This window comes from Macrobrachium rosenbergii, chromosome 7 (assembly GCF_040412425.1).
Source record: "Macrobrachium rosenbergii isolate ZJJX-2024 chromosome 7, ASM4041242v1, whole genome shotgun sequence".
NCBI classification, from domain to species: Eukaryota; Metazoa; Arthropoda; class Malacostraca; order Decapoda; family Palaemonidae; genus Macrobrachium; species Macrobrachium rosenbergii.
The window spans coordinates 5263724-5280000 of NC_089747.1; the positions used below are offsets into that span (position 1 = coordinate 5263724).

Genomic DNA, 16277 nt, shown 5'->3' on the forward strand with positions numbered 1-16277 from the left:
CAGTCCTCCCTTGAACCACCCACACGAGACACCCCAACGCCCACACCACACAGCTGAACAGAAGAGCAGGTACTGGGAGATTCAGCATCAGCAAGATGTTTGTGAATATGGCCACTAGGGGCAACGCTGGCACCAAGTCCCTTTGGCTCGGTTCTGGAAGAGGGTTCTTCGGCTGCAGCCATAGGCCGAAGCTACACACTAAGCACCCACAAGCACACAGCGCCACTCCCGCCCACACCCAGTTGCCGATTTGGAGTTCCTTGGCGCCCCTTATGACGCCCACACCGGCCAAGCAGTTGATGATGAAGGTGACGACCAGGAATCTCGAGGTCGTCCAAGAATTCCAAGACGGGAGCTGCGGCGGCTCGACCACAGCCGTCACCCAGTTACCAGATTCCCACTCGACGGACAGCTGCCTGGGCTGGGTTTCGTCGAAGGCTTGGTAAGGCCTCTGGTGAGACGAGGTCAAGTCTGTCATCTCTTTGGGGCTGTCGCTTCTAGAAGTCACGGAAGGGGCGGGGTTGGTGTGGGTAGTCTCTACCGAGTGAACGGGCAGGGGGCGATATCGGCGCGATAGCACCGCCGTTGCCCCAGCCACGCCTGCGCCCAAACTCCCAGTACCCAGGGTCCTCAGAAGGAGCCAGGAAGAACAGATGGCAGCTGTTGTGCCTGAACAGGATGCCACAGATTAGGATTGACACCCAGGGGGTTGCAGTGTGAGGGGAAATCACTCTAAGCCAGCGAGGAGCTAGACCGTCGCAAGAGAGCCTGTGCAGTAGCCTAGAGGCTCCAAACAGACTGCTCAGCACAGTAGCCCATAGGCCTAGGATGCCACCCACACCAACCAGCGCCCTCATGGCCATGAGCGAAGCCCCTGGGAATAGGTTCCCCAAGGGAGCTGCGGTTTCGAAGGAGGGGGAAGCTAACGTGAAGGCAACTGCACTTGGGAATAGTGCCAATAGGAACACTATTCCTATGGCCATTCCAAGACGACTCAGGGTATCCTTGGAATGCTGGCACTCGTCCATCAAGAAGGAGGAAGTGTGGCTCCCTATGACTCCGATGCTCATGATGGCTCCTCCGTTCATTACCTAAAAAATGAAAAGTTTATTAATCATCATTAAATACGCATTATTTCACATTATATCTGCAATGAAGAAAGTGAATAAGGCAAGATTTACACAGAAACATGGCTTGCAGCATTTGTGTACAGATACAAATAGACACACAATTACATGCATACATATGCACAAATATACATACATATATATGTATATATATATATATATATATATATATATATATATATATATATATATATTTATATATAAAACAAATAATTGAAAGACCTCCATAAAAGGTTAAATATTATTCATATCTACCATGAACTGCGTGCTTAACTGTATATTTAGAATAAGTGCTCCTGATAACATATGATAGCGCAGGTTATCAGTGGACTTTATGATAAGACCTGATGAAAATAGGCCTACTAAAATTGGGATTCAAAAGCAATGGTAATAGGCTCAGAGAGGAACAACTGAAAGTTATCTTTACCTATGTAAAGTAACAAGAAAATAACGGATTCAAAGAAGCAAATAGCAAAAAAACGTCACTGAAAAACAGATTCAGTACTTGACACAGCATTGTTTTTTATTTCTCTCTTGCTTATTATAAAGTAACAAATAAATAACGAATTCAAAGACGCAAATAACAATAACTTCAGTTGAGAAAGAGATTCAGTGCTCAGTACTACAGCAATATTATTTATTTTTCTTTTACTTATATAAACTAACAATTAAATAACGAATTCAAAGACGCAAATAACGAATAACGTCACTAGAGAAAGAGAGTCAGTACTCAGTACTACAGCAACATTATTTTTTTCTTTTAATTATGTAAACTAACAAGAAAACAACGAAATCAAAAACTTCACTTATATAAAATAACAAGAAAACAACGGAATTAAAGACGCAAATAAAAAAAATAACGTCACTGAGAGGCTGTTATTTATTTTTTCTTTTACCTCATATAAAGTGACAAATAAATAACGCAGTCGAAAACTTCACTTATATAAACTAACAATTAAATAACGAATTCAAAGACGCAAATAACAAATAACGCCTGTGAGAAATAACGACACAAACCCCGTGCAGACCGCGGGGGAAGAAGCCCTGGTGTTGGGTCCAGTGCTTGAGGTCCGCTCTGACGAAGGCGGTGCAGGAGATGGCTGATAGCACCAGGAGGGACACGCCCACTGCTATGCCTCCTATTTGGCAGACCACCTGGAAAATGACAGATGTCTTCTTTGAGTTAGGGAATAGGAACAGATGCGCTTGTGAGTCTTCGTGTGTTTTTGCATATGGATGTGATACGAGATTGTATGTATGTATGTATATATATATATATATATATATATATATATATATATATAATATATATATATATATTAATATATATATATATAATATATATATATATATATATATATATATATATATATATATATATATATATATATATATATATATATATATATATATATATATATATATATATATATATATATATATTATAATAATGTATGTATAGGTATATGTATATATACTGTACATATACATATACATATATATATATACATACACACAAATAAGATACAAAATGTGAATGGAATATTCATTGAAAAACTTAATCAATAGCTTCCCTATCATGTAAAGTTACTTAAAAGCAAGTAAGGAAAGATGTGTGTGAAATACTTACACTTATATATTAACTTGAACCGTTACATTACTTTGTCAAAAGTTATCTCCAAATCCTCAATGACCTCTCAAGCGAGGAGAGACCCCCTAATCCATAATGTATATTCATCAGTGAACAATAACTCCGCAGAGGTACGTGTAATTGAAGTTATTTGGTAATTTAGGTGGGAGGGGAGTTGGTTGGAGGAAGGGGGAGTGGGGGAGAGGGGGGAGAGGGTTGGAGAGAGAGGGGGCTGCAGATGGAAATGATTGAAAGTTTCACTAAAGAAATTCCTAGTCACGGCTTAATTTTCCTCTGGGGGCATTGATTGATTTCCTATAAAATCTGGCATCGGACCTGCTATGGCCATCGACCCTGACCACCTGAGTCGACGAAGAAAAATGCTATGACCAGCATCGTCTACCCGTTTCCTGAAATGGTCTTTCCGGCCAGACCTCAAACACTTACTTCACTATTATTATTATAAATATTCTTTTAAAACTCTTCACTAATTATTATAAATAATATAATATTCCCTTAAAACTGGTCTGCTTTAGGATAATGTTTACATGAGAGTTATTAACCAAAATAATTGTTCGTTTAATTATGTAGATTGTAGTTAACAGAGTATGTCTGTATTCTGCTAAATTCTCTCGTTTTGTCATTTTCATCAGAATGCTTTCGTTTGCTACAGGAATTTTATCTTGGCCACGACTAAAATGTGGACGTTAGAAGTGTAGCTGTGCAATTCCCTGCTCTCCAAAATATTTAAGCGAGGAGCAAATTCATTCCCGCTCTCTGCTGAAGTCTCCTGTATTTCAGCTGCATCGGTTTTATTTTGCTCTCCCTCACAATATGATTATTTATCACCTTTTCCTATAACTTGTACCTCTTTGCGAGCTGACTTCCATTTTAGTCCTCTTGGGGTTATACGTAGTCTGTTGACTCTGTCCGTAAGGAGTTTCAGCTGAAGATTTAAAGAAACGCGTGATTTAGAATTATACCCGTAATTGTTTTTATGCGAGGTAGGATTATTTCAGGCCAAAAAATTGAAAAAAATTACAGGTATCATTTTATATTGTACGTATTCATTTCTAACTGTGTTACGAATGAATACCAGTTTACGTGATGAAGTTATCTTTAGGTGGTTTGTGCAACTATAAAGATCATCTGTAAACTTCTAAAGAAAATGAGGTTTTATCCTTTTTTTTGTCACTGTTAAAACTGTCAATCAAATGTTAACGGTGAGAAAGTTTGGAATAAAAAGAAAAATATGTCCTAATCAGCGATGTAATATAGATCATGAATATTACATATTCCTCGATAAAATTCACGTGTATTTATTTATTTATTTATTTATTTATTTATTTATTTATTTTTCTGGTAAATGAAACAAATGGATAAAATAAATGTCAGTCGTCCTGGATCTGACAAAGATTGGAAATGGAAAAATGCCTTAGCTACTTGCGGACTTCAGCAATCAGAACTGGATAAAATCTCAGAAAACCGAACCTTCCATGCCAAGGATAAATTCCAGAATTCATATGAAGAATTTATGTCCTGCTCCAATCTCCGTGTAATCTTATTTCTCACACGATCATTCCCTAGTTACTTTTTACTTATTTCGTTTCGAGTATTCCCTGACTCGTTGTCTAATCGAACTTTGAAAAGTTCAGAAGTGTATATCTCCACGAAGAGTGTCTGTGTCCCGTGTCTGTGTCTTGTGTCTGTGTTCTCTGTTCTGTGTTCTTCGTGTTCACTGACGTATAATGGCATTTTGAAAACTGGCATGGTCTATGTTTCAGCCATTACGTAACTCGGACTGACACTGTATTCCAACATCGCTGCGTCTTTTAAAGTTTTTGGAGGTTGGTATCTGTATCCGTCCTGTTGTTTTTGCAGTTTATTTCTTTCTTTTTTTATTTTCCTTTGGCAGATTTTGTTTTGTGTCAATATTTTTCAGCGTCATTAAACCGAGAGTTCTCCGGAAATCGGTGATCAGTGTTTTTGTAAATATAATTGCAAGGTTTTTTTGGCGACATTCCTTTGCCATCGTAAGTCATTTGTTTGTGTGTGTGTGTGGAGAGAGAGAGAGAGAGAGAGAGAGAGAGAGAGAGAGAGAGAGAGCGAGAGAGAGAGAAAAAACCTTGATTTTTTTTCATTTTACCCTTTATTCCAGCCTTGATAAACTGCTTCCCCAAAGGAACAAGACCATATTTAACAGATCTAAACTCCGTTGGGGGTAGTGCCGTCAGCGCACCTCATGCGGTGCACTGTAGACATTACTTAAGGATCTTTGCAGCGTTCCTTCGGCCCCTAGCTGCAACCCCTTTCGTTCCTTTTACTGTACCTCCTTTCATATTCTCTTTCTTCCGTTGTACTTTCGTTTCTCTCCTAACAATTGATTCACAGTGCAACTGCTTTGAGGTTTTCCTCCTGTTACACCTTTCAAACCTTTTACTGACACTCTCCGTCTCAGCGCTGAATGACCTCATAGGTCCCAGTGCTCTGCCTTTGTCCTTAATTCTATATCCAACTCAACAGTTCTAAATTAAATTTCGATTTCGACAAGGTAATTTAGACTCTAACCCACATATCATCCTTATTATCTATCTCGCATCCTGCCTTCGGCGATCCCCTGTTGATTTCTACGGCGGTTATTACAGGAAAACGGTCGTCCGGATCGCTGCTGATACCTATAAGGTCAGGTCACCTGAGGGCATATTGATTCTGCCCCGGGGGTGAGGAACAGTCTGTCTTATTAGATATGAATGAGCATTCCACGCTAACCCTCTACCCTTTTTTCATTAATAGATATCTGGTGGGTTTGTTAATGATTTTTTGTATGCTTCATTTTGTTCCTCTCTCTCTCTCTCTCTCTCTCTCTCTCTCTCTCTTGACAGATATCTCTTAGCTTTGCTAATGATTTTTGTACGCTTTACTTTGTTCCTCTCTCTCTCTCTCTCTCTCTCTCTCTCTCTCTCTCTCTCTCTCTCTCCTTATTATCAACAGATACTCGTAATGTTGCTAATGAAGAAAATATAAAAAAAAGAATTTTAAACGTAAGAAAACAAGCGCTTGTCAATCATGTCCTAAAGAGAAGATAAGTCAATATAAAAGACAATAAATAAATACATAAATAAATAAATATCTAGTTAGATAAATAAACAAATAAATATAAATAAATGCATGAATAAATAGATCAAGAAAAAGAAATAAATAAATCAATAAATAGATGGATAAAGAAATAAACGTGATAAATAAAACAGATAAAATAAGTAGTAGAAGTAATTATTAAAATAGCCCATTCTAAAATTATATGTAATTCTCTTTAATGTCTCTTTTTCCATTAAAAAAATTCATACGAATTCCAATCAGAATTACGAAGAATAAGATATGGAAAATTAACCATTCATTTGCAAACAAATCTGCAATATTGCCTGTGCTCTCTCGTCCGTGTTCTATAAAATAAAAGTATAGAAACTCCTGCCAAAGTCAGTTATGCATTGAATGCAGTCGGTATCAGGTATTTCAGTTGGATTTGCATAATCGTTTGCAAGCATCAAAGAATTACCCGTTGCATTTGTTTTTGAGTCTAAATGGTAAATGTAAGGTTTTGCATTTATGCAATCTACGTAAATGAATATATAAAGTATCAGCATGGATATTTTGACATAGAACAATGACGTCGTTTATTAGCCAATACATACATATTTCAGAAGCGCATAATTTGCTTAAAAGTTGAATATTGTTTCAAAAAAGGGTTAAATTTTCTTAAAGGGTCATTATTGTTTAAAAAGGGCAAATATTTTCTAAAAATTTTATTATCACATAAGATAGGCCAAAATATTATAAACAAAAATATTGTTTATAAAAGGGCAAAATATTCTATAAAAATTTATTTTTGTTTAAGAAAAGGGGCACAATTTAAAAAAAATCTGAATACTGTTTAAAAAAGGGCAAAATTCTCTCAAAAGGGAATTATTTTACACAAAATGGAATACTTTTTTAAAAGAGGCATAGTTTAAAAAATTTGAATACTGTTTAAAAAATGGCAAAATTATCTCAATAGGGGATTATTTTACAAAAAGGGAATACATTTTTTAAAACTGGCATAGTTTAAAAAATTTGAATACTGTTTAAAAAAGGGAACAATTTTCTCAAAAGGGGATTATTTTACAAAAATGGAATACTTTTTTAAAACTGGGATAGTTTAAAAAATTTGAATACTTTTTAAAAAACGGCAAAATTTTCTCAAAAGGGAATTACTTTACAAAAAAGGAATAATGTTTTTAAAACTGGCATAGCTCAAAAGGTGTATTGTTTTCTTAATAAGCATGCTACGTTGCCCAGTGTTCAACAAATGACCAAAATATGATTTTGGTAATTTTCTTGTACTTTAATTATTATTCAAGACATACAGCTATTCAGATGGGATAAGACTTACAGGCCAATGGAGCAAGGTGCTTTAAAGCACTGTTATAGTCTCCAGTAAACTCACGAACACAGTGGATTCGAGGGAATTCGGAAGTTTAGAGTTCCTAAACTCTTTTGCAAGGAAACCTTTATGTGACGTATGTGCGTAATGGCCGTAGTAACAGTTGCAGTACAACGTGCATTGAAAAAGCGAGAGAGAGAGAGAGAGAGAGAGAGAGAGAGAGAGAGAGAGAGAGAGAGAGAGAATCTTACATTGTCATAGTGCGAGAGAGAGAAAGAGAGAGAAATTCTGAATTAGTTAAAGTGAAAAGAGAGAGAGAGAGAGAAATTCTTACATAGTTATAATGAAGAGTAAGAGAGAGAGAGAGAGAGATTCTCACCTAGTCATAGTGAAGAGAGAGAGAGATTCTTAAATAGTCCTAGTGGAGAGAGAGATAGGCTAAATTCTTACATAGTTATAATGAAGAGAGAGAGAGAGAGAAACTGTCACCCAGCCACTGACAAGAAAATGCAAGAAACAAACAGACAGAGAGAGAGACAGCCAAAGAGACAAAAATCCTCACACAGTAACAAAAAAAACATAACTAACTAAATAACAACAAACAAATAAAACCTTATAGTACATCACATACCTTGGTCCCAGCCACGACCATGAGAGTGCACAGCGTCACCAGGGCGAGGGCAGCCAGGTCGTAATCGGGAGATATGTATCGAGAGTCGTGGATGAAAGTGAGACGCGGATGAAGCGTCAGGTCGCTCAGGCTACGGTTGATTGAGGATTCCATGTACTGGCTGCTGCTCCTCGCTGCTGCAGAGGAAAAGGGAGAGAGAGAGAGAGAAAGAGAGAGAGAGAGAGAGAGAGAGAGAGAGGGATTACGTAATGATGAGCTATTTCAAGAGAATAACTTTCTTGAATGTAGAGAGAGGTACAAGACTTTCTAATAAGTGGAGGGAGGACGAGGGAGAGATTACGTGATGATAATTTCTTGAAAGACAATGACTTTCCTATGTGTGGAGAGGACAAGAAAGAAATTACGCATTCAGATCTTGAAAATTACTGAGGCTAGAAGGCTGCAAGTTGGTATGTTGATCATCCACCCTCCAATCATCAAACATACCAAGTTGCATCCCTCTGGTCTCAGTAGTTTTTATCTTAAAGGTTAAAGTTAAGATAAAGGCCATGCCACCACCGGGCCGTGGATAACCGCGACTCTCAGACCACCCAAAGATATATTGTAGATGACCTTGATTTTACGATATACAGAAAACTCGATTGCGCCGAAGAAACTGGCGATTTCTCGTTTGCCATTTTCATAATCGCTCTGCTGTAAATATCAGTAAATTTAACACGAACAGTTCCACTGATTCTTGTCAATAATACAATTAGCTTTCAGTATTTCGCACAATTTTTTCAGCTTTTCCTGTTTTTGTAGAAAGGCAAATATATCGACTTATCGTATTTACATTATATCTTATTTACATTCCTTATCGTATTGACATTCCTTATCGTATTTACAATAAACCAAATGAAAGGAAAATCCTTTTCAAAATAAAGTGGAGAATTCGGCTACTAGACAAAGCAGGTGTGAGGAAATAACTTCAAGCCAATTTCTTAATTTCGTTGAGCTGGGTCGATCGTTGAGAGAGAGAGAGAGAGAGAGATAAGACAATAAGGTAAAGGGCGATATAGAGACAGTGAGAGAGAGAGATAGAGAGTGAGATAGAGACAGGGAGAAGGAGATTGAGAGAGATAGAGACAGTGAGATAGAGAGGTATATAGAGACAGTGAGAAGAGAGAGAGAGAGACAGTGAGATACAGTGAGATAGAGTTAGAGAGAGAGAGACTGAGAGAGGGAGAGATGATGAGATGGGGGGAGAGAGACAGGGACAGTGGGATAGAGACAGTGAGAGAGAGAGAGAGAGAGAGAGACAGTGAGACAGGGAGAGAGAGATAGAGACAGTGAGATAGAGGGAGACGAGACAAGATGAGAAAATATAGAGAGACAGTGAGAGAGAGAGAGACAAAACAGTCAGAACATAAAGACAGAGAGAGAGAGAGAGAGAGAGAGAGGATCCTCTTAACACAAAATTATAGGCATCGATTTTTGGCAAGTTTAGCCAGAAAGTCAAAGGTAATTGTATTCAAATGGCAGTGCCTATTCATTCCCCATTTTAAAAAATAAGAAAACTTCGCTGATAACATTCTCAGGATGTGTTAGTCACTTTGATGAGATGTAATTGTAGGTTGATTTTTTTCTTTGTTTTTTCTTTCTAACTTTTCTGTTGAAATAAAGTTAGTTAAAGGAATGTTAATGAAGGAATGATCGTTTCCTCCCTAGGGGAGAGAGAGAGAGAGAGAGAGAGAGAGAGTGGGGAACTGAAAAAGAGAGTTTCAGGTGTGGGTGAAAATAGCACAGCCTTGTTGCAGAAGTGAAATACATGACAATAACAAGATTACTTAGAGAGAGAGAGAGACAGACAGACAGACAGGAACAGAGAGAGAGAGAGAGAGAGAGAGAGGGGTGGGGAAGCTCCTCACAGCATGTGTGAGAAAACAGAAAATCCCAGTTGCAAGAAGTATCATCCGTGATAAAAACATTACAAAATTACTGAGAGAGAGAGAGAGAGAGAGAGACTCACAGCAGGTGTAAGAAAGCGGCAAAATCGCACAGCCCTCCTCCAGGAAGTAAGAACCATGACAAAAAAAAAAAACAAAAAATTCACAAGGCGAAAGGTTAAAATACCAATTGTTAATCCTGTACAAGATCCCATCACTGAACCCCCGACTGAATCCAAACATCTATCGCAGTTAACCAGTGACTCCCACCCCTACCCCTCCCCCCATGGGCTACCTTACCCATCTCTACGCCCGTCAGCAAGCCATTGTAATCGTATCAGGGCAATTACCCCCTAACGAAGTGATTAATCGGGGGAAAAGCTACGCCAAGTGAAGCCTTAACTGAAACGGATCATTCGCGATCAGGCTTGGAATTGCCGAGCGCCGGTAATCAGCGGCGGACCTCTGGGTTTAATGATTCGGGCCGGTTCTCCTGAATAAAGGGATTTCTCGGGATTTCGTCTTTTGTGTGCCGTTGGCTTGCCTCTCGTTTAACGGTATGTTTATTCATATGTATGTATGTATGTATGTATGTATGTATGTATGTGTATATATATATATATATATATATATATATATATATATATATATTATATATATATATATACATATACAGATTTATATATGTATATATATACATAACATATATATGTATGTGTATATATACACACACAGTGTTTATATACCTATATATATATAATATTTATATATACAGTACATATACCATATGTATATGTATATGTATATACATATACCATATGTAAAAATAATATATCCCCTAAAAGTCCGTATCGTTGCTTTAGTTCTTCCTTTGAACAGTATCTGTAACTTGAGCTCAGCTTAATCCCTAGTCAGGGTCGCTGTTTTTAATAAGCATGCTCTAGCTGTTTCCTTATTACCCTCCCTATTTATCCGGCCTTGGGACCGGCACTGAGTGCGGCTGGAGTCGCCCCCCTCAACTCCCAAGTGCTTTATTTATGATAATAAAACGGATTTGTTCGAATGTAAGCGGATGAAAATGTGAAATGAGATTCAGTAAGGGAATTTATGAGTATGTCTGCCTCAGGAAGTCAAGTAATAGGAAAATGGTTCGCAGAAATAGTTAAATCACTTAATTACTTTAATTGATACAGCTTATTTAAGAATAACCTTACTGAGATTAACATGGAAAGCCCGTTTTGCTCCCAGGAGACAATGATGCAACAGATCTGATTGAGACTGTCAAGAGAAATTCGTAATTTTGTCTTGATCAGTCATAAACAACAGCAGAAAATAGACACTTTCAGTGATACGAAAAACTACAACATGAATAATTTACAATGGTTTAGTTCAGTTCTCAGTAAATACAAAAATACCGTCTCGTGGCCAAGAGACATGAAGCAAAACAATTTAAAAGAAGTTGTGAACATCAGTTTAAATTTGTGAAAATCAATTTAAATCGTTGAAAATCAGTTTAATCTTTGAAAATCAATTTAATCTTTGAAAATCAATTTAAATCTTTGAGAAGCAATTTAAATCTTTGAAAATCAATTTAAATCTTTGGCAATCAATTGAATCTTTGAAAATAACTTTAAATCTTTGAAAATCAATTAAATCTTTGAAAATCAGTTTAAATCTTTGAAAATCAATTAAATCTTTGAAAATCAATTTACATCTTTGAAAATGATTTTAAATCTCTGTCAGCGTTCATAATTCTGATAAGCAAAGCTTCAGTACCATCAGAAAACACAAGAATATCTTGGAGCGATCTATAATCTTAGGCTACAGAAATCCTCAGGTAGGGGGGAGGGAGTGGGGAGGGGGGGAAGGAAGTTAGCAACTAATTTAATTCTATTTCATCGTTGATTATTCTGAAAAACAAAGCTTCAGTGGCTTCAGGAAAAACGCGAATGTCTGATAATGATGTATAGTTTAGACTACAAAAATGCTTATGTTGGATAAACACTGTAGGAGGGGAGAGGGGATGGAACCAATTTAATTCTATTTAATTGTTAATAATAATAATAATAATAATAATAATAATAATAATAATAATAATAATAATAATAATGAGTAATAAAAATCCACAATTATATAGTAAATGAGGAACACCGTTCAGGTATTCGAAAGTCTTTGGTTTATTTTACATAGTAACATAATTACTATATAATTGTGGATTGTCATTACTCAGATTGTTTTTCACGAAATTGTGAATCTATTAGCAATAATAATAATGATAATAGACTGGAAAAAAAATGGTTCGGTACCTTCAGAAAAGAAAAAATATCTTATATAATGATCTACAGTCTCATACTACAAAAATCCTAACATTGGATAAACAGTGGAGGAGTGGGGGAGGGGGGAACCAATTTAATTTCATTTAATTGTTAATAATTCTGAAAAGCAAACCTCCAGTACCCTCAGAAAACACAAGAATATCTTATAATGATCTTTAATCCTAGACTACAGAAATCCTCAGGTTAGGTAAACATTGGGGGTATGGGGTAGGTGGAGGGTGTGGCTAGGAGAGGGGAGGGGGGGATGGGGACGGGGGAACTCGGCCCGGTGCCCCCAAGACCTACCGAATGCTGGAAGAAGCAGAAGATCCAGGAGAAGGGAGGAAGCCACCAGCACGGCCGGAAGCTCGCCCATGGTCGTGTAGACGTGGGCGTACACGCCGCAGCCTTTGGGAATCCTCACGTGCAGCTCCGCGCACACAAACCCTTGAAAGAGAGAGAGAGAGAGAGAGAGAGAGAGAGAGGAGAGAGGGAGAGAGAAATTGAATTACGTTAGAGGCGATATACAACTACGCATTTCTGTTTTTCAACAAATAACCGTTTTCCAAAGATTTGTGGCTCCGGGGAGATAAAAAAAAAAAATCGAGGCATTAGTCACTCGTACAATTGTTTTCTTAGCCTTATTGATGGGAAAGGGAATATGGCGGTTGGTATGTATGAGGATGTGTACATATATACTTATATACAGTATACAGTATATATATATGTGTGTGTGTGTGTGTGTGTGTATATATACATATATATTATATATAAACATATATAATGCATATATATATATATATATATAAACACATATAATGCACTCACATATACAGTATGTATGTAGTATAATACATACATATACTGTATATCTATATATATATATATATATATATATATATATATAATGTGTGTGTGTGTGTGGACGCATGTATAAAACATATGTATACTACATACGCTGTATATTGCAAGTACTCCCCACACGAGTCAACCTTACCCACGAACCAAAATATACATAAACATCAAGCAAATATAACAGAAATAATAACCGTTCACGTCCAGCGCAAGCAAACATACGGCCTGTGTTTTCCTTCCAAAAGGGAGAAAAATAGATCGCGCACCAATATCAGGAAATAAGTAAATTACCCTAATGGACCCCCAGGCAAATAAAACGGCCTCCTCGGGAAAAATTCAATTCCCTTCAATTCCCTTCAGTTTTCCCGTCATTCTTATACATTGTGCCCAAGGTCCTGCCTTCCTTCCTTACTTCCTATCTTCTTACTTCCTTTTTTCTTTTCCTTCCTTTGCAAAACGGCCGTGATTTCATGCAAAGTATAGAAATTCAATTTCGCGAAGTTAGGTACAAGTGGTGAAATGGGTGGGGCTGGGAGGTGCGGCTGGGGGGCGGGGGTGAATGGAGCAAGGGGGTCCAGCTAGCTTTTGGGAATGTGAACCGGGCGGGGGGGAAGGTGAATTGGTGAAGTACTCTTCTGTAAGGTGATGGAAAAGTTGGGTATATTTGCTAGGGCTCATACGTATACGTATATTCATACACACACATGTATATTATACGTGTATATATATATTACATTTATATAAATACATACATATTTTTCTTTCTGTTGAAGTTATTGCCATTATTTACAGACTGCTTTTTTATTTACAATACGAATTGCTGCTTACATCTTTTTCTCTCCAGGTAAGCTTCTCAGGAATATTCCTGAGAAGCTTACCTAAAGAGAAAAAGAAGTCTAGAGATTCAGAGACTAAATAAAAAGATGGTCTCTACAACTGCTGCCACTGACTTCCAATAGAAACTATCCTAGGAGGAAAATGTGCAACATTATACACATGTATATATATATATATATATATATATATATATATATATATATATATATATATATATATATGTATATATATATATATATATAGTTTTAAATTTAAAAGATGGGATGAGACATGGAGATTGCAGCCACAGCCACACGCACACACACACAAACACACACACACACACACACATATATATATATATATATATATATATATATATATATATATATATATATGTATGTATGTATGTATACATATGTATGTATATATTGATATATATATATATATTTACATTTACTATAAATATGTAATTAATATATATAAATACAGAAACATAGATGTATAAATACAGTCTGCAAATCAGCATAAATAACTGAGAAAAAATATTTGAACGAATAGATATGCGTGTCATAGCGGTAGTTATAAAAAAGAAAAAAGAACAAAAAAAAGAAAGGAAAACTGGAGAGCCAATCACTCAGAAAAGCGGAAAATAAACACCAGTTAACCTTATGTGACCTCTGGTCGAATTGTTTCTATCCGGAGGAGCCTCTAAGTCTGTCACAAGGGGATTAGGGAACCTCTTATGGGGCGAGCTTCGACCTAGTTATATTGAAAGAGGAGAGGCCAAAGGGTGGGGGGAGAGAGAGAGAGGGAATGGAGGAATAGAGAGAGAGAGAGAGAGAGAGAGAGAGAGAGAGGGGTGTTCCAGAGCGTGGTGAGAAAATAGCACAGCCTTGCTGCAAGAAGTAAGGTGCACGACAAAAAATATTACTTTTATATATATATATATATATATATATATATATAGATATATATACCTATATATATATATATATATGAGAGAGAGGAGCATGGCTGAAAAATAGCACAGCCTTGTTGCAGGGAGTAAGATGCACGACAACAAAAAATTAGTAGAGAGAGAGAGAGAGATTCAGGGCAGGGGTGAGAAAATAGCACAGCCTTGTTGCAAGAAGTAAGATGCATGACAACAAAAAATTACTTAGAGAGAGAGAGAGAGATCTTGATAACATTGTTCTCTTTATTCCGAATTTCCAACCAGGTTTAGGGTAAAAGCCAATGCGTTGAGAAAATGAAAAGAATCGCCCTGAAAACTGAGGCATTTGCAGAAAGAAGGAAACATATGAATATAATGAAGATAAACACAAACAATGACAGGGATGCATATAAGCTAGCTCTCTCTCTCTCTCTCTCTCTCTCTCTCTCTCTCTCTCTCTCTCTGAATATTTAGATGGGCATATAATGGCTCTCTCTCTCTCTCTCTCTCTCTGATGACAGTACAGGGATGCATATTCTCTCTATAGATCTCTCCTCTCTCTCTCTCCCTCTCTCTGTGCATTTGCATGAATGCATAAAAACTCTCTCTCTCTCTTCTCTCTCTCTCTCTCTCTCTCTCTCATAACCGTGTGTGTCCAAATAAATGAAAGAGATTCCGTTCGCAGACAGCAGCCGAATTGATGGGGTCACTGGAGACCCTTATGAAGAGGTCTGTTGCTGTGGTCAGATTATATCCACTTACAGGACCCTCTTTGTCCTGTGTGATTGCATAGGATCCCTCTGCCTTTAGGATTCTCCTCGAAGGAATTATAGGACTGTATTCTCTCTCTCTCTCTCTCTCTCGCTCTCTCTCTCTCTCTCTCTCTCTCTCTCTCTCTCTCTCTCTCTGTAGGAAGTATTTGCATAGATGCATACAAACTTTCTCTCTCCTAGCATTTACAGGGATGTCTCTCTCTCTCTCTCTCTCTCTCTCTCTCTCTCTCTCTCTCTCTCTGTATTTGATACATACAAACTTTCTATCTCTCCTAGCATTTACAGGGATGTATACTCTGTGTGTGTGTGTGTGTGTGTGTGTGTGTGTGTGTGTGTGTGTGAGTAGGAAGTATTTGCATAGATGCATACAAACTTTCTATCTCCTAGCATTTACAGGGATGTCTCTCTCTCTCTCTCTCTCTCTCTCTCTCTCTCTCTCTGTGAAATATTTGTATAGATGCATACAAACTTTCTTTCTCTCTCCTAGCATTTACAGAGTTATACTCTCTCTCTCTCTCTCTCTCTCTCTCTCTCTCTCTCTCTCTCTCTCTCTCTCTCTGGCGAGAAAAGGAACGGTAAAGGTGCATTTCTCTCAAAGTGCCCTATACCTCTTCAGACCTAAATAGGCAACTATGCGCCTGAGTGTTGGCCAACCATTGTGACCCTCACCTGAGGAATGGCGACAGAAAAATAAGCGATAATTAAAAATGCAAGAACCTCGTCGAGGTAATCCCCTGTCCTCAGCTCACTCACAAGCGAGCGCACGCGCGTGGATAGAGGGCCCACAAATACGCCTAACCACCGTCTCAGGGGACTGGCGTCACACGTCCGGATAATGCGTATCTTTACGG

The 16277-nt window shown here is 37.5% G+C and overlaps 1 protein-coding gene and 1 long non-coding RNA gene across 3 annotated transcripts in view; one reads left to right on the forward strand and one right to left on the reverse strand.

Annotated features, from left to right (window-relative positions):
- The window catches only part of LOC136840055 (uncharacterized), a 273512-nt gene that overhangs the window by 121817 nt on the left and 135418 nt on the right, over positions 1-16277 (forward strand). The window lies entirely within an intron of this gene.
- LOC136840054 (solute carrier family 7 member 14-like) overlaps positions 498-16277 on the reverse strand; it is a 116880-nt gene continuing 101100 nt past the window's right edge. The window contains exons 3-6 of the mRNA XM_067106383.1: positions 12352-12492; positions 7806-7981; positions 2145-2282; positions 498-1091 (exon numbers count right to left, since the gene is read on the reverse strand). Of these exons, the coding sequence (XP_066962484.1) occupies positions 498-1091; positions 2145-2282; positions 7806-7981; positions 12352-12492 (1049 nt within the window). The remainder of the gene's footprint in view (positions 1092-2144; positions 2283-7805; positions 7982-12351; positions 12493-16277) is intronic.